Source organism: Macrobrachium rosenbergii, chromosome 44, assembly GCF_040412425.1.
Source record: "Macrobrachium rosenbergii isolate ZJJX-2024 chromosome 44, ASM4041242v1, whole genome shotgun sequence".
NCBI lineage: Eukaryota > Metazoa > Arthropoda > Malacostraca > Decapoda > Palaemonidae > Macrobrachium > Macrobrachium rosenbergii.
Genome location: NC_089784.1, coordinates 12,148,479 through 12,173,792, shown reverse-complemented (window position 1 = coordinate 12,173,792; position 25,314 = coordinate 12,148,479). Strand labels below are relative to the sequence as shown.

Genomic DNA, 25,314 nt, shown 5'->3' with positions numbered 1-25,314 from the left:
ATGGCCGGCGAAAGAATGCCTTTTATGCGGTCATCAATGACCGCTGTAAATATACACATTAAGAACGCCCTCTTTGACAAGTATGCCCTTTGATGTGGTGCAGTTTAACTCCAAACAAATTTGGCGTCATATAGCTGGAGTACAGAATTAAAACGTGAGATTGTATCTTGCCAAACCGCTCTGCATGAGAATCTTGGGGAGCTTTTCGCTGGGAGATAGCAAGACTGTCGTGCTTGCGTTCTCTTGAGTTTGTCTTAGGTTTGCATTTCCCACCAGTTTTTGTAATAAGGAACTACATTTGATACAACAGAGACTGTTTGTTTTGAACTCACTAGTTCTACATCTTTTGTATTTTCCCCGCAATTTGCTGTAGCATCGTTTTAAATTAACCAAAGGTGTATATCTCATCGTCTGTAACTGGTTAAAAGCAAGTTGTAATCTTTCCATTTAAGGATTAATAGTGTCACCCTTTTACGGCATTAAAGCACTAGCAAACACTGGACCTCTCTCTCTCTCTCTCTCTCTCTCTCTCTCTCTCTCTCTCTCTCTCTCTCTCTCTCTCTCTCTCTCATCATCATACATACATATATATATATATATATATATATATATATATATATATATATATATATATATATATATATATATATATATATATATATACATATATACATACATACATACATACATACATACATACATACATACATACATACATACATACATACATACATACATACATATATCTATATATCACACATTAATGTGTGATAAATGAATCACGTACAAAAGTGATAATAATCATATATATATATATATATATATATATATATATATATATATATATATATATATATATATATATATATATATATATATATATATATATATATATATATATATATATATATTTTAGGTGACCAAGATGTCTTATCCCCAGAGTAATCTTTTCCAGATAAAGTCATATGTACACCGAAATGAGGTATGATAAACCCGTAGAGTTTATTTAGTTACTAAGTCTAGGGGCACAACAGGCCCCGTTTCAGGGAAGCCCGTCCCACCCCTAACCCCCTTTGGTACTCTTTGGTGCTTGTGATGTCTTTTCCAGAGAGTAAGTCATATTTATGTATACCAAGTTTGGTTGAAATTGCTTAATGCATTTCAGAGTTATGCTGGAACATAAAACAAACATACACACACATACATACATCCATTTATGTATTATATATATATACATATATGTGTGTGTGTGTGTGTGTGTTAACCATTTCTTCTAATATGGGTTGGACTCGGAGTAAAACAAAACAAAGTTTACTGCCACTTTAACTGCTAAATTATGGAGTAGCCCTGTGTGCAGAAAACCTTCGCATCATTCACCTCTTCATGCGCCCACACTAAAATGCTGCGAATTTTAACCAAATTTTACGTCTTTGAGGGACCATCTTTACACCCAATAACTTTGAACCTATATCTGATTTCCTTTCTATGGCCTCTCAACACACTCCATTCATGAAGATATTAGAGGGCCATCTAGACATATCACACTTTTGTGCCTAGGACACTTTTGCATCAAACTAAACACTGTCCCGTCCATGAATTCTAACACAAACTTCATTTTCAGTGTGGAAACTTTTACTCCCTTTAATTACCTTGTATATGTACACTATCCTCAACACCACCTTCATTTCCTCTTTATTAGTTGACTCGATTATAAAGCTCTACGGTTCAGTCCTGGCCTGCACCACAGCTGTGAATGCGTACTACCGTCAGTTGGGGCCAGTACATGGGGACATGAGGCTAGCATCCGCATGCTGAAACATAAGTCTGCACCCTTCTGGCGCCTCTTTGTTAAAGGGAAAAGGACAGTCAAGGAATATATATATATATATATATATATATATATATATATATATATATATATATATATATATATATGATTTATATAATATATGTATGTATGTATGTATACTGTATATATATATATATATATATATATGTATATATATATATATATATATATATATATATATATATATATATATATATATATATATATATATATATATATATATATATAAATTTATATATATATAAAGTGAAAGTTTCCTTTTGCAAGAAAGCGCCTTTGAATAAAAAGCGGATTTTAGTCTCCGATTTTTTTTTTTTTTTTTTTTTTTTTGAGGACAACCTGTTTCTTGGAATTGGAAAAGACATTCTGCGTTCTGCCCTGAAGGATTTAGCAGGTATCAGAAAGATTTTTGTGGGTACAGATGACAGATGAAATATATTCTTAAAGAGCTCAGTTGGAGTTTCCTTTCCATAACGTAATATTGAACTGAAGCCCAGGCCTATTAGCCTATGTGAAGTTTCATAAAGTTGGATCAATATAATTTCTTAAGTGTTTATCTTAACTCGTTTGTTTTGTAAGATACATTCTTACGGTGGTGTAATCGTATGAGCAGATTCCTCATCGACAAAATTTCGACTATGTTTTAAGCTGTTTTGGATGAAAATAAACTGCAAGATGAAAATAAACTTCAACAACCTCCCCCCAGCGCACACACGCTATGTCTAATTTATTGCTGCAGAGTGTTAATCACTGAACAAAATAAATCGTCTTTTCATTGCAATGTTATTAAGCATCGTGTGTATGTTCAAGCATACAATGTTAGCAAAAATAATTTGTCTCCAATGCGCGAATACCCATGTCGGAATGTATAAAACCAACTAAGCAGATTCTGGAGAAAAAGAGCTTACCGAAGACCACAAACACTAAAGTACAATTCACGTGTAGACATAAAAGTTCCTCAGAGGAATTATGTAAGGTCATAGTGACAGGGGCGATGGAGCTGTACAGTGTTAACAAGCGGCAAAAAGCTAGAAAGTAGACCATGACCCGAGATTACCCCAGGTGGACGATTAGAGGCTCAGTGAAACCCTTCGTTGTTCAAGAGTCGTCTTATCCACAGATAAGAAAAGATCCTAACGAGTCTGAGAATAGGCCCTTTCACGGCTGAACACACGATTTTCTTTTGTAGCGGACGGTACTGCTCCGATTTATGACTGCTGTCGACACTGGTTGACAGGAGAGCACGGACTGGGGATTGTCAGCAATCTACCAATCAGACACGAAATCTCTTTGGCATGTCTACGACCAAAATTCTGGCTGGAGGTGTAAATGATATTACGTTGTCGACTGTTTTTATTTTATTTACTTATTTATTTTTTTATGCGTTATTTTCAAGTTGCCATTTTCTGTTCGATATATTTTAATTCCACATTACTGTAGTTTTTAAATCCTTTTTTTGGAAGATTTTTCATGGTTTTTATGTACAGTCAATAGAAAAAAGAAGACAGTCTTAAGAAGTTATGTACTTTTTAGCTTATTTGTGAATATATTTTGGATCATAAACCTTAAGATGTTATGTACTTTTCAGATTATTTGTAAATGTATTTTGGATCAAAGACCTCAAGATGTTATGTACTTTTCAGATTATTTGTAAATATATTTTGGATCACAGACCTTAAGATGGTATGTACTTTTCAGATTATTTGTAAATATATTTTGGATCCTAAAAATCATAGAGAGAATATACGTTACTGAACAGCCTCACAAGTTGAGGGACCGATGTCTCGCGTTAGAGGCTCGGTGTGGATATGTATATAAGCGACCTTATTTTACACTGGATGAGGGGCAGACGGTTATTGGTATAGATGGTAGATAGGAGGATCTTAATTTTTCATCATCGTGAAATGTTACTATTCTGTTTTTAAGTTGATTACCGAGGAACTTTCAGTCCTCAGTTAGTATTGAAATAGTTTTGGGTGGAAATTGCTGAAGTTTTTATGTTAGATGACTCTTTAAAATCTTAATGGTCAAGTTTAATTATATAACTTAAAATTAAGTCGGGAAAAATCTCTGTTTTAAATGAGTATGTCGGGGACTTGTTGGGAAGCTGCCATGGAATCTGTGCAGTAACAAAAGCAGCAAAATAGTTGTCAAATATATTCCTCCTCATGCAGAAGTTTAAACTTTAGAACCCGATTGTGTTCATGATATGTTCTTTAGAATATAATCTGGTGTATTTATAGCATCTAATTCAAAGTTGCAGTATAGATTCTGATAAGCTTTCCCTGAACCTTAAACGTGAAGCTTATATCAAGGTGAATCATATTGCTCAAAAACACTCGTGAGACCTCATCTTTTTAAAGTTGTGTGGGGATTGCCTTTCTCTAAGTTTCGGTAAATATCGTCGAGGCAACTCTTGGATGAGGGAAGCGATGAAAGGAAGTATGAAATTTTATTTTTTGTTTATTTTGTATAAGATTCTGTTATAAAGAATCTTGCTGTGCAAATTATTGATCTGAGAATTTTTACAAGTGAGCATCTGACTATTTTGACTAATTACTGACGATAATTGATTATTCTACTACAGTAAGTTTAGATCTATTGGTCATTGCGTGTTTAAAGGTCGGCAAATAAAAGAAAAGAAGGGCCTTTGAAGAAAAAGATTGATATATTTACATTAATGGATATAAGAAAAATCTAAAATTTTTAATATTTTATAAAAAACATTAGTCGAAAACACCAGAATAAAAGAAGTGGGATATATAAATAGAACCACCTTCACAGAACTCGGTGTCTATGAAGAAGAACAGAGTTGATTTTGTAGTTGTGAAGGGAAACAAGATACAAAAAATTTTAATGTGGCTACAGCAGAGGTAGCTGCCGTATACATATTTAGACCTTGTATTTTAGCAGGTTCACAAAGAATACGTTATTCACCATTATTCTAGAAGTGCAACGGAATTTTAATGAGTTCATGCCTCTGCATCCATTGCTAAGGTGCTGCTGTGATCAGCGGTCGAGATCCCGGCGTGATGGGAAATTGAGTTTGCTGAATTCATAAACAGACACCGATGCACTCGTCAGCTTCTTTCAAGACACTGAGTCATGTGATGGAAGTTCTTTTTATATATACCTTTTCTTTATTTGTTAGGCTTTCGACTCACGTTTTTATACATTTTTACACTTTTTGTTTAGCTTTTTGTGAAAATCGATCTTAAGCGAAATCTAATTTTCCATTTTAAGAAAGAAATGAAAGATTTAGTTTTGAGTAATTATTATTTATCTGGCATCAGTCATATATCTTGTTCTCTTATTGTCCATTGAAAGTCAGTTTATTTATGTGACATGGGATAGGAGCTGTAATCCCCCCCAGTGCCCAGGTGATAGGACGCTACTAGTACAAAAATTTTATTGAGCCACATATCAGTGGTTGCTAGAATTTGAACTCAGCAACAAGCAGAACCCATATGTCCCACTTCATCGTCTCCTTTTATTGTTTTATGAAAAAGCAAATGAAAAATCATTGGTATTTGTTTCGGGTTCCACTGATACCCACTTAGATTGAAAATGGTAGAAAATAGGGGTCTCAAAGGGAGTCTTGATTTTCCTGTTTTTTTCAAGTTCGCTACATTCCCAGAGGGTCTCCTCTTGAGCGAAATTGGACAAGCATGCAAACTCGGAAAAAGACTTTATTTCGATTTCAGTCGAGGCAGATTCGGCTTTTTTTTTTTTATGAAAGAATCTTGATATTTTTCAGTGGTCGGACCAATAGATGACCATCTCCGGAACATAGTTGAATCCCAGGTGACACATTTCCATAACTGAACAAAACTTGGTGTTGTAAGAACACCCCCCCCCCTCGAAAAAAACAAAATGGTGTTGGAACTGTAAACCTTAGTTAGTGTGCTTTTGTGTTTAATGTTAGTGGCATTAGCCGTAAAACTACGCTATTTGGCTGGTTGGAAGAAAGCATGAAAGTGAAACCATTCCAGAAAAATTAGCATCTATTTTAATTTATAAAATTGGTTGCTTATTTCCATATGTTCACTTGTGTTAAAATTACCTGTGTTTAACGAGCAAGTAATCGAGAGCTTTTTAAAAACAACTTTTCCGTGTATGGAATTCTGTAGCTATATATAAAACAGTAAAATCTCTTCCCGTTTGTGAATATTGTTCAGTATGAAATAATGAAAAAATTCCAAAAAACACAAATGGAATCCCAACGTGAAATGAAAAATGGAATTTGGGAAACCGTAGTGTTCCCAAGAGCGGAAAGTCCGTTGTAGTCCCCTCTGTCAAGTAGCTAAATTAAGCAGTCCTTTTGAGAAATAAAAACATATTCACACAAACTGCAAACTGGGTGAGTTTTAGGGCCCATGGAAACTAGAGGACCTCTCTTTTTCAGATCGGTTACCAAGGAAGTCATTTCACACCAGGCATTTAACGGTAATGACCTCATCAAAGCCTTGAGGGAGTCTCGGAGTCATGTCAGACTGTGGGAGTGTTCTGTGAAAGTATGTGATGCCACAATACTTGGCAATTTGCCATTGATAAGTTTCGGTATAGATATCCGAGAGACCATGAAAGTAAGTTCAGTTGCAACTTCATGTTCCACATTTGTATGATTATTAGAAATCATATGTTACGTGAATCTTGTTCGTTCGGAGCAGATAACACGAATTACGAAGTTCTTTGATCGCCAGTACAAAAGCTTATGCAAGATTGCAGTTCATTCATATCCAAGAGAATACAAACGCTTAATCATCTTACAGTGTTTACGTTCGGCAATGCCGAGGAAACGAAATTCATAACCGTCGTTTTTAGTATTACAGTAACATGCACATCTCACACGTGACTTTATTTAAACTTTGGTTAATGAAAAGGATAAGTGCTTGTTCCTTGTAACTAACTGCTTTGATACAAATCAAATCTCGCACACTAGCTTACACACACACAATCTTTCTTTTGATCCCTGCTTCTACTTCTAAGACACAACTCGTTGAATAAAAGCAGTTTTTACTTTGTTTTATATATATATATATATATATATATATATATATATATATATATATATATATATATATATATATATATATATATATATATATATATATATATTATTATAAGGTGACCTACCAAACCTAACAGGTAGCTATGAAACCACACCGTTAAAGAAAGCTTATTAGAATACCGGTAAGTTTGAAGATCGGACAAGACTAGCCTCATTAACTCTTGATTTTTTATTCCCTTCGAGGAATTCCTTTTTCGTGGATTAATGTTGTCCCCTATTGTCAGTCAGTGTAAAGTACCACACCTTTAGATTTTGCCCCAACTTTTGAACAGGGCTATAATAGATATGGCCTTCATATTTATCGAACTCACTCCAGTGATTAACCCTTTCAGTTAACACCAAGGTTGACGACCTTGTGAACTTGACTTTGACCTACACCCTGAAAATAGCTGCCATCGGGATGAGCTTTATAGGAGTTATGTATGTTTTCAAGCATCGTAATAATGTCTTCAACGTTTCAACAGTTGGAATGTCCTAAAGAGAAATTAGAAGTGGATTTATAAGGGATAGGTAATGAGTACTTCTTGAAATTTTCTGGTTTGTCTTAATTTCAACCTTGAACCTACTAGATCTTTCTTGTTGCATCGCCTACGTAATCGGTTATATTATTCGAAGCAGGTTTGGATTCAGGATGGTTTTTGATGGCTTCATGCGTTTTTACGAAATATATTATTACTGATTGCAAGCCAAGCTGCTACCCTAGTTGGAAGAGCAGAATGCAACAACCCCAAGGGCTCCAATAGAAGCAGCTCAGTACAGAAGAGGAATTCGAGAAATAAAGAATAATCTAAATAACAAATAAAAATAACATTAAATAAACAAGACAGATAACAAACAAGATAGAATTTCTGAAGTTCCAACGATTTGATCACAGGATTAGGAAGAGCATCACACGATATGGTCACAACAGAATTGAAGACCACTAGAAAACCGTGTTATTGGACTTTACAGAAGAAAAAACAAGACAGAATTTTGTTTAGTATATCGAACAGTGAAGTAGGTGCGGTGGGTTTGCCCCTCGCCCGTGTTTTTCAGTAAGAAACCTCTTAAAACTGTTGCCAAAGGAATTGCTAACATGGGCTAGTTATGAAAAAAAATAAACGAGGTAGTATCTTTTTTTCTGCATGTATATTATGAATTTTTTTTTCAATGTTTTATTGCTGAAATTTTGCAAAATATAAGGTGAACAAATTAAAGAAAATGACTTTGCTAATCAGTTGAGTTTTAGCACGGTTTGGTTATTTATCTCACTACAAAGAAATTTTAGATATCCTGATTAAACTTGGAACTTAAAAACTTAAAGGTTATAAGGAAATTTACTGGTAGATAAAAGAAAGTTTGGCAGGGATTAATTGTAGTTTGTCGCATTTTTTTTATGTTACAGTGTTGAATGATTTGGAGCAATGTTGTCTGTTTTGCACGACGTGCTCATTTGCATAGCTATCGTATAATTTGAAGCCACGGTGAAGAGAGGAAAATGTCCCACCCAGCTCCTCCCCGGAAATGCTAAGGCCCGTCCCGTAAGTACGAGAAGCATCCTCGTGGCGAAGTTCGTTGACGCCATCACCAACCAGGTTTATGCGATTTGGCCTTTTATTTGCCGTCGTTTATCGAGGCTGGAAATCTTGACAACGTCACAGTTAGCCCACTTCCCTTTGATCTAGTTGGAAAGTTTCCACCTGGTTATAAAGCTAGGAGTACATAATTTTACTAAGCAACAGGAATCTTATATGTCAAAAGTGCGGGTAATAAGCCCACCGGAAGGGGAAACATTAGGCGGAGAGCAACATGCACGTTGCAACGTCTTACGACGAACGAAAGTTTGTGATAAAGACGTTTGATGGAGGCCGGGGCGCGCTGAGAAGTAGTAAAATGTTGGACGTGGGTTTGCAGTGAGTGCCCGGGTGTGGCAGTGTTAAAGGGGACCGTTTGTTCTCGTCCACCCCTTTTCCATCCCACATCCTTACTACCGCACCCATCTCCTGCTCCTCCTTCCTGCTTCGCCTCTTGTCCCCCTCGTCACTATCCCACCTACCTTAATTATTGCCACCTGGTAGAATGAAGGAAAACCCCAACTGTTGGCGTTGACGTGGAAAATGGTTCCTCTCTCTCTCTCTCTCTCTCTCTCTCTCTCTCTCTCTCTCTCTCTCTCTCTCTCTCTCTCAGACATAAAAAAACTATTAGTTCAAATTCTTTGAAGCAACTTAAGCGTCGTTTGATTAAGATCATCGTCGTGTCCGTCGTGGTTTCTTAATCTAAAGAAGGTTTTCACTCCATTTAACAATTTACGGCCTTTTTCATTAATGGTGGTTCTAGAAGTGTGAGTTACGCAGTGAGTTAGTCATTTTATCCGGGTTATTTAAAACATATCATTATATAAGCCCGGCGATAGATCAGAAATGCACCTGCCATTTAGACCTCACGTATTCTGTGAATGTTTGATAACCCTCGTGAATAAGTGTTGAGCCCTAATGAAAGCGATTCATCTCTGACTCATTGCTTTCCTTGCTGTGTTTGTAATCGTCTCTACGTAAATGCTGTTCAGTTCCACATTGCAAACGAACGTTAACCTTAGCTGATTGTCTATGTCAGCTGTTCCTTGTTTCTGAAATAATCCCCTCTATGAAATTCGTAATTGGAGCTCGAATTGTTGTTAATGTTTGATACTGTATGGCGATTGCGGTGATTTTGGTGCGCGCCACCTTCCGGCAGTTTGAATGATGCTCAGTTAAAAGAGAAAAACTTTTATGTTTTTCTGCGATTTGTCGTGGTGTTTAAAAGATTCGATTTGACGCTTAAGCCCTTCATATAAATACCATGAATATTAGACATGCTCCATTTACTTTACATACGCGAACTCGTATACGCTCTCCCTCTTAACTGGATTGGCTGTATAGTACAAACTGAATAGCCATTGTTTGGTTACGGAACCAGACAAGGGGGAACAACTATGTGCGTTCCTTGGAAATCCAGTTTGCTTCTGTTGACCTGACCGGTGATTTGGAGACCTAGTTGTTACTCGGCTGTTGTGGAGGGGTTGCAGGCGGCGGAGAAAGGGAGAAACATAAAGACGTCCCCCCCCCTTCCCTCCTTATCAGTTTAGCTGTTAAGTCAAAAGTGTTTCATGCACGTAAGAATTATAGTACGTTCGCCATCACCGTCACCTTCCAACGCCTCTCTTGTTTATCCTGTGCGTTATTTTCCATAAATTTCCAGTCATCTCCAGCGTCTCATATCGCAGTTTTCCTCCAAGCAGGTCTGCGTCTTCTGGCTTTTCTAGTGCTCACAGGAACCCAGCTGACGTTATCACGTACTATTCTCTCCTAGGGTTGCGCAAGGGACATGTCCACGCTGCCTCCATCTCTCTCTCATCATTACCTCATCTACATATGGGGCTTCCATAATTTCCCTTGTATCATTTTCATCTCTATCCTGCCATCAGACACCTAATATTTTATTCTTAAAGGTTTATACGCAGATCGACAGCAACTTCTCGATATAGTTTTATTGTCATACCAGGTTCGTGTCTGTATAGCAATACAGATCGCATGAGTCTTGTGTATAATCGTACTTTCGTATGCAGTTTCTATCTACTTGATTTTCAAATCTTGTCGCCCTTCCCTTTGTTTGATTTGCTTTTTTGGGTCTCATTAAATTCCAACTCAAGAGAACCTGTATTTGATATCATTGCTCTGAAATATTGGAGAGGTTCAACCTCATTAGTCCTTTTTCCATTTGGTATTATGTTATCCCTTTGTACATACACGATCCTCATTTCTTCTGTATTTATTATGTTTATTTTGAGTTACATCTTTGTAGATGTTCGATGTATTCTATTACGAGCTTTGCATTTTAAATCTTGTGGTGTTTTGCCGACTAAAACAATAATTCCATATCGTTAGTCTGCCGAGTTGCTATCGTTACTCCAGTCTAAACCTTCTCTTCTGCTTCCGACCACTTTTTTCATTTTAAAATCAGTGAGAAGAGCAAACACCGAAGGTTCGATAACATTCCTTTGTTACTCCACGCTGGTTACTGCAAATTCAGTAGGCAAGACCCCTCCAACATTAACTTTGCATCTGCCTCGTTCATAGATAACTTCAGTTGGCTTCACGTACTGGGGTGTGGACGCGGTCAGCTGCATCGTCGTAAACAAAAAGCCATCAGAAGGGGATTTTTACATTCCATCACTGTTGCACGATACTGTATGTCTTATCGCAAGAGTTTGATCTGTTGAATTCCTGCCTTTTCTAAAACCAGTTGTATCATCGTCGTGATATTCCCTCTTGTTCTTTCATATGACACTATTTAGGTTTATTTATATATTATATATATATATATATATATATATATATATATATATATATATATATATATATATATATATATATATATATAAAGCGTCACCAGTATAAAATAATTTTACTAAAAATAGATAGGAAGGCAGCGTCTTTTCGGTTTTCCTCCTAACCACTCGATCAAGATTAAAGGCTTCGTTCAGAAGGATTTCTTTTGTTGATCGAATCTTTTTGATTGTCTGTCTTCTCCTTTTGTACATGGTCATATCACCTCAAGGCACTGGGCTTCACTCGGATCCATATTTTCATGTAAATTAATCTCATCTTTTTCCATCATCCCTTCTCTATATTCTCACCCAACCAGCTTGACTTTACCCACATGTGTACTAAGTCCCAAGTCAGTTTTATTTATTATGTTCCATGCGTTCTGTCATCTGCATTTGGTAATCACACTTCCCTTTCATGAAGAATATCTTGCTTAACATTCTCTTCATACATTTCCAGCACTTAGCTTTTGTATTCTGTCATTTCTGTATCGCTCTTAAGTATCACACTCCCTCTCCCCTCGTTCAATCATCTGTAACTTCCTAGAATTCCTGTGCAACCCTACCACTCGTCTTCCATCAATTCTGTTTCATTTACACCTAATGGCCAGTTGCAGTTAACATTCTGATTGTTTTCAAGCCACCATGTATCATTTTAGAGAGTATATTTATCACGTGAAGAAAGGATTGACACTTCCATCTTTACTGGCTACCAAAGTATGCTTTAAGTAGATGATAAATAGGCACAATGCAACTTAGTGCCTGCTTATGGAAGAAAGAAAATGTTTTCCCTTACCTGTGTTGGTAACATTGTATGCATCACCACTTACGTTTAATTTCAAGCTTGCGCTATAGCTAAAGAAAGAGTTCTCATTGAAATGCCTGTAGCAATTAATATCCATAGCCTATATCACTTGAAAACTCTCTTTAGTGTAAATTCGACTGTTTTACAAAGCAACTTTGTGAAATAATACTGACCAAGGCTGATGGTGTACATTGCGCACAAAAATAGTCTTACGGATGGTGTATGCATAGCGCAAATAACTACCCTATAGGGGGATAGTGCCATCAGTGTACTGTAGGCTTTACTTAGGTTCTTTGCAGTGTCCATTCGGCCCCTAGCTGCAACCCCTTTCATTCCTCTTATTGTATCTCCGTTCATATTCTCTTTCTTCCATCTTACTTTTCACCCTCTCCTAACATTTGTTTCACAGTGTAACTGTACTTTTTCCACCTGTTACGCCTTTAGAACCTCCTTTATTCTCAATTTCCCTTTCAGCGCTGAATGACCTCATAGGTCCCAGCGCTTGGCCTTTGTCCTAAATTTTATATGCCAGTTCCAATTCCACAATACTAGGTGTGCGAGTTCAAGCCTGCTCGAAATCAGAGTTGCTTTCATTTGATGGTCATTTACAGGTAATACCTAATCTTCAGGAATGAGTAGATGGAACACGTTGTTGTTGTTTGTTGTTTCAGATTTAGCTGGCCTTGTGCCAGCACGGACTCTTGCTCCTAGAGCAGCCCGTAACGTTGGAACACGTTTCCAAGTTCTTGTAGTCAGAGATAACAATGATTTTTGCTAAGATAACTGAATATGATGTAACAAAGAAATTGTGAATCGTAGACTAGATTTGTGTTGCGGGATCGGTTTCAGAGTAAAATCTTGGTTTTGATTTAGCTGAGGTTCTCGCTCCACTGACTGCATTACAGACAAATCCATCTTAGATTTGCTCTTAATTATTGCAGCTAGCGACTCCACTTATCTTCGGGGAAGAACTCGTATCTGCAACATGTGTGTAGTGTGTAGTCGCACTTTAAAATCTAACATAACAGATTATAAAAACATCTAATTCCAAAGAACCCCATGAGTTTGATAAATTCTGAGGACAGAAATCAGTTCCTCGGTATACTACTTAATACGTAGATGGTATGCCGAACAGGAAGTATTTTAAACAGAAAATTTACGAAAGCTCATTACATTACCTGTAGTGCACCCAACATCTAGGTTAAAAGTAGTCCAGCGGTGATCATATTGGCGGGAGATGCAGTAAAAACTTTTAAGCAAAATTATATTAAAGTAGTTTTTTAATGCTCTGCAGCCTCAGGAGTAAACGCATGTTGAGTATCTTAAGTTTTCGTTCTAGGTGACAAAAAGTAAGCAAAAGTGAAGTGTGTGTTATTCAGCCTTTACACGTAATTGTTCTTCACATCTTAATATTTAGATATATTATATTTAATATATTTATAAAGAAATATTACAATATATTTAGATATATTTAATATTTCTAAAGAAATATTACAATATATTTAGAACGTCGTAAAATCCAGAAATAAAGATATCACTAAGCAGAAAATGCCAACGGTTAATTATCACGTAAATACACTTATAAGAGGTATAATAGTAAACAGTGCTTGCAAGCGTCTTCTCGTCTGATTGTACTTGTGTGACACTTGGCTAACATTAGTGGTGAACTGCAGGCGTTTCGCGTTAATTGCGGAGCTTCCTTACCCGGAAGGCATTTACCTGTTGAGGCCCGAGAGAGGCGAGTACACGCATTAGTATGCTGACGGGTCAAGTTTAAATGTCAGTTTGTTCTGTCAACGAAGAACACGATTAACAACGATTCAGAATTTCTTATGAAAGGAGAGTTAGAAATGTATATTTTATATAACAATTACCGCACTATATAGTGAATTTTTTTAGGTAATTCTTTATAGTGTTAATAAGCTGATGACTTTAATGCATTTTTACAAACATTTGCATAAAGTGTAAAGTAATATTCCTTTTAGTCAGTCTAAGGAAATTTATTGTTTAAATGTAATGTTTTGATTATCATTTCCCTTTTCTTTCGTGGTATCATTTTCCACTTGTAGCCAGCTGGTATTCGAAGTTTTTGAAATTAAAGCTACAAAAGCAGTAGGTGACCTAGATACTACACCGCACGCCAAAATAGAAAAAAAAAAAACACTTAAACGTGGCTTCGGAGCGGAGAGGGTTTTTAAATAAGGATATGCCCCTTTATTTCCAACGGGTTTTGGCTATGGGTCAGCTGGGTGTCTCATATATGACCTGGGAACAGACGTAATCATTCTCATTGGAGGAAAAGTTGAGGAATACGTAACGATGCATATATATATATATATATATATATATATATATATATATATATATATATATATATATATATATATATATATATATATATATATATATACATATGTATATATATACATATATATATATACATATGTGTACACATGTATTAACATATGTATGTGCGCTTGTGATTTCTTCTGGTTTATAAAATAAAGCATTTTGAATGGTGTGAATATTCCGAATAGATTGGGGTCACAGAGAGAGAGAGAGAGAGAGAGAGAGAGAGAGAGAGAGAGAGAGAGATGCCATGATCTATACGAACAACAACAGGGCTGCCGACCAGGCATTCAAAATTAAGCCCCTGTCCGCGCATCCCCTCTGTGGGTTGAGAGAATCGTTTAATCCCCGTCATTTATACTTCCTCGCCATGAATTTCGCATTCATCAACTTCGTGTTTCAACTTTTCTGTTTCCTTGTTTTTTCGCCTCCACCAGCCTTTTGTTCTGGGTTTTGTCGTTTACGTGTGTGGGTGTGTTCATCAACTTCGTATCTTCATTCTTTTGATACCGTTTTTTTTTTATTCATAAACAACTCATAAGCGTTTTTTTTTATTTAGCATTCATCAGACTCGTATTTTCAATTTTCAGTTTGTTTTGCATTTTTTTTTTTTTGCATTCATAAAGGTCATATTGTGAGTGGTTACTTTTTTGCGATAATTATATTACTTTCCCTTTTCCGTTTTTTTTTTCACTTAATCCAAGCTTACTTTCACTTTTTCGTTCAGTTTTATTCTGTACTCATTTATTTTCGTATTTTTTCACGCTCGTCAGCCTCTTATTTTTTCTCTAAATCTTTTATTGTTTGAGTCTAGCAGCGGGTTATTTTCACTCTTACTTTCTATTGGTTTTAGTGATCACATCTTATTCATCTTATTATCTTTTTCTATTTTGTGTATGTTCATCTACCAACAGAATCTCTAAGAATAGAACACCGAAGAATTTCTGTAGCATGAAAGTGGAAATTGTACATATGAAATTAGCAACTGAAATGACACGCGCACACAAAAACAAACACACATACAACAAACACACACACACACACATATATATATATATATATATATATATATATATATATATATATATATATATATATATATATATATATATATATGTATATATATATACACACACACACACACACACACATGGCCTCTATATAAGTACTGGTTGGTTTCAGTATTAACATTTTGATTATTACTGTTAGGTTAATAGCAGTTGTAACAACTATAAGCGTTGGGTACATAATGATCACCTGTGACGTGGTAGCTTGAGTGGTCTGCGGGCAACATCTACATTTGGCGTAATGATTGACGCACATAAGTTACTATTAAGGACTTTGCAGAAGTTTCCTAATAATGCAAACACTCAACCTCTAATCTAACGCTCATTCTGTCGTGTTTCTGGTTGCAGGTGTGATATGAGGTGTCTTGGCGTAAGTGGTGCTTCGCGGGCGTTGTTGTGGGAGATCGCGTAGCTGCGGTGAGAAAGTGGAGTCAAGGTGGAGGAGGTGTGGTAGGCGCCTGGCAGGATGGACCACAGTGTGAAGGCCATGACACCACACCGTAAGGTGGCCTTTTCCCGGCTCTGCCACCGACACCGCTTCGAGAATGACGAACTGGAGAATCTGTACCGACGATACACTCTCAAGCTGCAGCAGGCCAGCGTGGCCGCTGCGACCGCTCTCCTGCTGGCGCTGTCGCTGCTCCTGGCCGCCCTCCACGTCTCGTACGTCAAGGAGGCCGCCCCGGCCCCCATCACTCTCTTAGGGCTGTCCATCATCTTGGCCGCCCTTCTCGTCATCCTGCATTCGAGGATCATGCGACACTCTTACCTGCTGCCCACCTGCTACCTCTTGCTAGCACTCGGGGCGGTGGTGGTGACGTTGGCGCTCCCTCTGCCCACCACTTGGGGGTGGAAAGGTTGGCAGACGATACCCACGGCCGGTCAGGGCGTGTGGCACGCGACGTTCATGGCTTTCCTCGTTTATGCTCTGACCCCGGTGTCGACGCCGCTGGCGCTCGCTTATGGGGTGCTGCTTCCGGCTGGACAGGCGGCGCTCGCTGCTACACTCGCCACCACCTTCACGCACCTTCAGTGGCAACAGGTAAGTGATGACGGTAGATTTTTCCTTATTATTCATTGTATATTCCTCTCATGATTCGTATTACAAACGTTTACATGTTACCCATACAGCTGTTAAGTGGTAAAGTGATATTGTATATTTATAAGTTTTTAGTCTAAGATCTTTGTCATAAGTAAGTTAGATGAATCGCTTGTAATCTATTTTGATACGCTAAAATTATACTCTCGGTAATACGTTCTCAGGTGATCAGTCTTGTGCTGATCATTCATTCCATTCCATTTGGAGGGTATGATTTTATGTGCTTTCCCTGCAACGCTCGTCTTTGCCCAATAAATAATTTAACCTAATCTGAATAGAAGGCTCAGTTTTCATCATAAATATGGCGCTTTGAGATTAGTATTATAGGTTGAAGAAAATAGCTTATTAACTGTTTTCCTCGTTTTGATTATGTTACAATTTCTTTTTTGATATAAGTTATTTAAAAATTACCAATAGTTAATTTTAGTGGTATGTAGTCATGAAGGGAATTTGCTTTTGTTTTTTGAAATACGTATTTACAGAAACTTATAATTTCCCCAGTAAGAGACCTGTCTGTATTGGATCTGAATTTACTTTTATATGCATGAAATGCTGTTGAGAAAACGATAAGCCCAGTTACCATTTTAAGATCAAACTTGAATGTTTGTGTTCTGTATCGTTCTTGAATCTAATGAGTTTTAGTGTATAGGAAAGTCTTAAAATTGAGACACCGGCAAGTCTTCAAATCAACTTGCTTAGTAGAAAGTTCGGTGTAAAGTTATAAATATCACAGTGTGATTTGTATTTATTAACATTTAATTTTATTCTTCATTGTGATTAAATGAAGCTTTTTTTCTTTTCACCATAATGCTGTTTGAATGCCCATTTTCACTTATGTATAGTGTAGAAAAATAATTGGTGTCAGTGTCATGCATTCTTTTTTCAGTGTAGGCGAAGTTATTCGTTTAAACGTTTTTTACGTAAAACATTATAAATTGCAGATAGTACTGTTACTTCATAGTGCACAGGTAAATTTTGTAACACTTTTTATAGGCACCGAATAGTTTATGTTTCTCCAAAACTGAACGTCATCGGACTTCTGCAGGTTTACTTTAATAAATATTCACTGGGTTAGAAATTTCACAACTGGCGGGCGGCGGCTTCGTGTTCAGAAAGTAGAGGTCATTTCTGCTTCTGAAACTTATCCCTTCCGTCTACATTACAAACAGGAAAAACAGCTTCTAGGTATCGAGTAACACAAGGGAAGATCGCCGAGATAATCTTCTAGGAAAGTAGACTCCCACCGAAACTTACAGTTCAGAAACCATGTTGCTTCCTCCTCTGCATCGTTGAATGGTATCAGAGGGTATTAAATTAGAACGACAGCCTTAAAACGAACAAGAAAGTAACTGAACAGACAAAAGTTATATGAAAACACTTGTTTTGCTAATTGAATCATACTTATCTAAATGACGTTACGAAGTTTGTATGATATTTAGGTTATGAAGAGCAGTTAGAATTATATCTAAAAAGCTGTTACTTTTTAAAAAAATGTTTTTATATGTGTCATAGCCTGAACAGGCTAGGTATAATCATTGCATGTTGAATCCCAGTAAACTCGGAATTAAAGTAAATCCGGTTTGCCTAGAATCCTTTAATAGAAGGGGAAAAAAATCTAAAGAAATAATGAGATAATGTTAAACTCCTGAACAGTTTAATATTCCATGCATCACTAAAAAGCCCATTATTCCAAGTCATGAAAGTTCATTTGATGTAAATTCAGACTGGGAAGTTTGTAGGATACGTATTAGTGGACATTAAGCGTGCCATTACAAGCGTTAAATGCTTGTACGAACCATGTTTCGTGCCTTGCTTGAATAATTTAGATGTAGCCAGCCGTTAAGATATGTCCACTTTTCGGAGCCAGTATGTATATTGACAGTTTCAAATCAGCGTACCTAATGTTGTGTGTTTATGCATGCCCATTATAAAAACAAAATGCCATTTGTAGCCGTGAAATGAGTTTATCGTTGAATACCATTTATGCTGATGCTGAATTCCTATGTCTCGAAATTGCGGAATTCTATGCTTGATTTTGTTTTCTGTTAAATGTTTGAACTGTACATTTTTAAAGATGTGGATATTTATCAAATCATCGGAATTGAGAGTTCTGTCCTGGCCCGTTCTCTTCATTTTTATCATCTGATCTTTGGCGTAATAAAAGTATTTCGTTTCTTGTTTGCCTGGATCTAGAAATCCTTATATGTATAACGAAGGTCTGTTCCAGCTCCGTCTGTTAAATGAAGCAAATGAAAGGCGCAGAGTACTTCAGGTGACTACTAAATCCCATAGTTATTATGCCGGTGTGCATTAAAAGCTCTTCCGGTACCAACTTAAAAGCCCTCTTAACTCCTTGCTTTTCATCCGCTCCTTTTTTTTTTTTTTTTATTTTATTTTTTTTTTTTTTGCTTTTGCCTCCACGACTGACTGATTCCCCATCCCCTTGATATTCGTTGCTGCGGCAGAGGCTCTTCGTAGCCACACCTTTCACCTTTAAGCCGGATTTTTTCCCCCCCGTACTTTTTCCCCTAATGCTTTATTGATGTATGGCTGGCCTGGAAATCGGTTGAGATTACCACGTTGGCTAAACTTTTCAGGTCCCAGAGAAATGAAATGGTGAAATTTTTGGGTTGATGGTCTCGAGGTGTGTTGGGTTGCATCGGCCGGTAATAAATGTTTGATATTAAAGGGTGATTTGTGGCATTAGCCGCGGGTTTCAGTTTGTTTGTTTATTCATTCATTCATTTGTTTATTTTTAAGTATTTTTTCCCGCCAAGGTAATTTCACTAGGAATTACTGTGTAGAGCTTTTGCTTACCACGTTGTGGTAGATTGATTGTATGTAAGGAAATCATCGTTTATTCATGTATTTGTTGGAAAAATTAAAATTCATGAAAAGCGGTAATCTTTGTGGGTGATGACTTGGCAAAAATTCATAATGAATGGGGAACCAGTTGAATAACAGCGCAACGCAAAGTTTCATTAACGTGGCTAAATTTGCAAGCTTCTGGAGAATAGATGACACATGAAAAGCAGTGCTGCTAAGATTGTAGACATCATGGCGTCGTTCTTCCGTGGGGAAAAAAATTGAAACTTTAATAAATATTCCACTGTTAATCTTCAGTTCTCTTTGGCCTCGTTTCATTCCCCTTATTAATGCTAACCCATTGTCACTAATCTTCAGATGAATCGAGTCTTAGAATTAACACACCGGTCATGTCTAGTTCAAGCCCAACCGTAAGGTCACAGGTGTGTATTTTTAAGACCATGAAGACAGAGAGAGAGAGAGAGAGAGAGAGAGAGAGAGAGAGAGAGAGAGAGAGAGAGAGAGAGAGAGACTTGTCCTTAGTCTGTAATCATGTGCAGGTGGTCGATTGAAGTTCGGACATTCTTCACGCTAAATTTTTAAAAAGCCCTTTTTACTATCTTGAGTTTTATCATTTATATCGTAATCTGCACTAGAAAAAGACAGTTGATTAGGAAACTGTTGATATTACCCTAAAACCGAACCACAGCAACGAAAGTCACCTTTGCGATATGAAGTACGGAAGTTTGGTACGGAAGCATTCGAAGCTGCATCAAAGGGGTATATTGACGACTGTCAGTACACTGCAAAGATGTTCACTTGATCTGTAGATGCTTAGTACTCTATGACGTTCCCCTCCCTGCTAAGTTGGCATTCCCCTCCCTCTCTCCCTCCTCCCTCCCTCCGAGTTACGCATGCTCATGCACACGTTTCGTTTTACGTTTAGGGAATAATGGTAATTTTTAAACTGTAATGGAGACCATTCATTTTTCTTAATGTGCCATTTGTAAGTTTTCCTTAATTTCAGTAAAACTGAAGACGTTCAAGAGTTATTGTACCTATATTCTGAAGCCACGTGTGGTGTTCTCCTTGAGCGGTAGTTTAGACCAGATTACGCCTCCAGATTTTCTCTTCGTAATCTCTAAGGCACATAAGATTTAACGTAATATGTAAATATTTCGTGACGCGGGCCGGCAGGTAATTTTTTCTAAATTATCATGCATGGTCACGCTCACACTTTGCGGGATTCGAAAGATTTTTAAAGGCAGGTGTATATTACAGGTTTTCATTAAAGGTAAGCGAACCTGGGCTTTGTATGAAGTATCTGCTGACATGCCCAATGAAGCTTGTGAATTGTCGAAAAGTCTCTTTGTGATCTGTCACTTCCAGTAAATGCATCAAAAGATGTTCTGCTGCAAATGACGACACATGGCTTGAAAGTGTCCAGTGTCTTTATTGAACTTCGAACTCGCGCCATGTCCACACGGTTTGGGTCAAGACATCACCATTTGAGCTTAAACAGACCCAAATAATTTCTTTATATAATCGGGCATGAAAGTGTTGTCTTTTTCTGTAGGAAGTGCCCATGCAGGAAGATTATATTGCCGTTTCTGTTGCTGGGATGGACAAGCAGTAAACTTGAAGAATGTGGGAGTAATGCAAATATTGAAATGGTGATGAAATTGGAATATCTCCTTGGCGACAGCTAGAATGATTCCATTGCTACTGTTAATATTAACAGCCACAGAGTCTTTCCAATGTCCTAACTCGTAATAAATAATATTGCTTTTTCCATTTCGACCGAGTCGGGTACTCTAGTGTGTCTCTCACGCTTAACTTGTCATCACAGTTTCTTCGACGCGATTGAAGTGTCTATCACGCTTTCCTTGTCATCGCAACTCTGGTTTAGTATGTGGGTAGACCATTATGCATAGACGTGCGTGAAGGGATTTATCTAACTCCCTATCTGTGTCTGCCTGTCTGTCAATCAGTGTGTGGGTGTTATTGTTTGCTTTGCTGTGCTGTTCGTACATGGCTGAAGGGATTTCAGTCGAACCTTTTATAAACGTAAACAGTCGTGCACAGATGTGCCGGAAGGGAGACTGTCCCTCTGCACGTTAGTGTTTGTGCCACGCTTACTCTGTCATCGCCACTTCTACTCGCTGAAAACATTTCAGTCAGAATTTGGACAAAGGTAAACTATTATGCATAAGTTTACACGAAGGGAGATGATCTATGTCCGCCCATTTATCCGTATCTGTTACAGCTTTTATGTCATGGTTACCTTCTCATCGCAGCTCCTACGCAGTCAAGGGGATTTCAATGAAACTTGGTTCAAAGGTATACATCATACATGGATCTTCCTGAAGGGAGGTCGTCGTCAATCTGTCCATTTATGTGTCTGTTGCGTGTACCTTGTCATTGCAACTCATTCATGGTTGAATGGAGCTCAGTGAATCTTGGTATGAATGTACTGTAGACCATTATTCATAGACGTACATGGAAGGAGATTATCCCTTTGTTTGTCTGTCTGTCTGTGTCCGTTAGTTTGTTTGTAAAGCTTAAATTGCCATGACAACCCCTCTCACTCTGCTGAAGGCATTATAATCAGGCTCGATAAATAGGACGACCGTCATGGTATATATATCGTGAAGATAGATTGTCGGTCAGTGTGTGTCACCCTTTTCATTGGTCGCAACTCCCCCTAAATGGTTGAAGCGATTTCAGCCAAACTTGATATAAAGGTAAACCATCATATATAGATTTATCTAAAGGCAGGCTGTTGGTATGCCTGCCCGTCAGTGTGTTTGTCATGCTTAAATTGTCATTGCAAGGCATGCTACAAAGTTAAAGGGATACCGGTCAAACCACTGTGCACAGATGTTGATTAAGGCAGATCGGCGGTCCGTCTGTCAGCGCGTCTGTCCCTCTTGTCAGAGAAACACCTCATACATGATTGAAGGAATTTCAGTCCTGCTGTCTTCACAAGGAACTCACCATCCTTATATACCGTATATGACGGAAGATCATCAGTCTCGCTTTCCTATCTATTATACATCCCTCGTTTCGTAGACTTACCCAAACAGTTGAATTATGGTTCATTTTTGTAGGTTTGTACACAACTTTAACCTTAATCATGACTGTTGAACTGTAAGAAATAGAGGTCTCATATTTGGCATGCATAATCCGCCAATGAAAACCTTTAAGATGACGTCAGCGTTAGTGACTATAAGACATTGAAAATGATCACGACATTCATAAAAAAAAAAATAGTCGCTTTCGAGGGCATTCTTGTTTTAAAATTACATGGTAAATCCCTGTAGTGATTTACCGTGCGAAGAGCCATAATGGTGTCTTAAACATTTCATCAGTATATGATTATTCTTTGAGAAGAGCTGGCCGGACATCGGCAGGGGACATGTATTGCTTCAGCTAAACTCTCCTGAGTTGGTTAACCCTGACGCAATGTGAACTAGTGTCCTCATTTAAAGATGTTCGGCTGTTGATGGTACGGTGGAGAGTGGTAAATGACCAAGGGAGATTTCTATGTTACGTTTCGGAGAAACCCGTTTTTTTTTTTTTTTTTTTTTTTTTGCCAGATTGGACAGAACGACTCAAATTAGAAGCGCCTGCTATACGAAGAGAGAGAGAGAGAGAGAGAGAGAGAGAGAGAGAGAGAGAGAGAGAGAATAATGATTTTGGTAGTCTCCTTTAGTCCGTGTTAATTTACCTCGTAAAATTAGGGTTTTATATCTTAGGAGGTCATTGTAGACTTCATATCCTATAAAAGAAGTGTTCATTTTATCCCTTGATTTATCTCAAAATTGAATATTGTTTGTTGTTCCCGAAAAAGAGATTGACGGAGTTTTTCTTAAGAGGGAAGCCCTAATGTTGTTTGTTGGACAATGACGCAGTAAGGTAAAAAATAAGTTTCCGTATGCTGTTTTGCATGAATAAACATTTGAAATCTTATTGCTGTAACAGCAGATCATTTAACGCATCGTTGAGATTGATACGTCCAATCAAAGAAGCTCAATCAAGAAAGTAACTCCTAAGACGCCCTCAGCGCAAAAGAAAAAAAAAAAAAGAAAAAAGCGAAGAACAAGAGCGAGTGAAAGTCCAAGGTAGCCAGGGATCCGGTATCTAGACAAATTCTTATTACAACTGCTGCTTCTGCTTAGGCTGCTGCTAATATGTATTCTATTTTCATGTCCAAAACAAATACTTGAGCACGGCTCGCTCACATGTGCCCAAGGCGATAAGTATCTTATTTGGCTATACTAGTTAAGATAGCTTCTCGTAATGTAAGGGAGCCGTCACACACACACACACACACACACACACACACACACACACACACACACACACACACACTCTACAGCATATGTTCGATGGAAATGTGGTAAAAGAACGCCATAGATTTCTTTCACCCTTCTAAACCCTGACGTTTAGGCCTCTGTACATATGTTTGAGAACCGGCGTTTATTTCTTGGAATGTGTGCCCTCCAAGTGATACAAGTAATCCCTCTGCTCTTTCCCTTGCGAGCGTGCGACACACACACACACACACACACACACACACACACTCTCAGTACTGTCCATCGTAACAACTGTCTCAGAGGTGCAAGTCAGAGAGTAGAAATATTGTACAAGGCACCTTTGCAGCTCCATGTCAAGTATGAATGGATACAGATATCGTCGCCCGTTTTATGAAATAGTCTTTGTGGCTAAAGTCCCCCTCCCCCCTCTTCTCTTCACCCGCAACTCTTTCTTCGATAGAAGCCCCAACTTCCGGTCTCTCTCTCTCTCTCTCTCTCTCTCTCTCTCTCTCTCTCTCTCTCTCTCTCTCCTTCCTCCATTTTGGCTTCCGCAGGTTTAACATTATTAGCAAAGTCTTCCCCGGCATTCCCCGAGTTCCGTGATCGTAAACTTCTCTTGCCCACATCCTGTATTTCTCTTTCTTTCCTTTTTACGAATCCCTTATATATCGATTGTTGTGTGTCGCTCTCGGTCGGGGAAGTGACGTTTCAGGGGTCGTCTTGCATTGTGTACTGCGGGTATTGTACATCGTGCTCTCTTAAAAGAGTGAGCCAGGATTAACAGTGCACTTGTACTTACTACCTCCGCCTCTCTCTCTCTCTCTCTCTCTCTCTCTCTCTCTCTCTCTCTCTCTCTCTCTCTCTCTCTCTCTGCTCATGCCAAGCTTATTGTTTCTTGCCTGTATTTGCTTCTTATTCAGTTTACCTGTCAACACTTTTATTATGCCTTGTTGCAGTTTCTTTTCAGTTTTCCTTCGCTTTGCTCTGACATACCGCTTTAATAAGCTCTCTGGCAGGACATAATAATCCAAAAATTATGCTTGCAGTGTGAAATTCAGTATAATTAGCCACCAGAGGTTTGTCACAGGGTGAAGCATTCATTTTGAATTTATGTTGAATAGAATATTCAAAAATATGTATATATGGTGTGGAATAGTTATGAGGTATTTTCTGTAATAATAAAAGAGTAATATGTTAAGATTTAATTTTTTAAAATGCGAATAATTTTTGGTGCTATCGAGGCTACACCCTGATATACGAATGGCTGTAGACTTGGAATATAACCATCGAGTTAAATGAAATCTTTGTTCAATAAACAGACAAGAAACCAAATTTTGCAAAATACATTGTTTTTTCTTGCATTTTCGAGGCTGTTTCACTGGGCTGTTGTAATTGTTTAGTATTTGTTCATTATGAGTAATTCTAATAATAATAATAATAATAATAATAATAATAATAATAATAATAATAATAATATGTTATCATGATGTAAGGGCCTTTGTGTTCAGTTGTGAAATTTGTTAATATATATTATATATATATATATATATATATATATATATATATATATATATATATATATATATATATATACATACATAAATATAC

At 37.5% G+C, this 25,314-nt stretch overlaps 1 protein-coding gene across 1 annotated transcript in view; it reads left to right on the top strand.

Annotated features, from left to right (window-relative positions):
• Positions 1 to 25,314, top strand: part of LOC136829342 (Ca(2+)/calmodulin-responsive adenylate cyclase-like) — a 272,221-nt gene that overhangs the window by 67,307 nt on the left and 179,600 nt on the right. The window contains 1 exon segment of the mRNA XM_067087752.1: positions 15,832 to 16,525. Coding sequence (XP_066943853.1) covers positions 15,950 to 16,525 — 576 coding nt within the window. The 5' untranslated portion in view covers positions 15,832 to 15,949.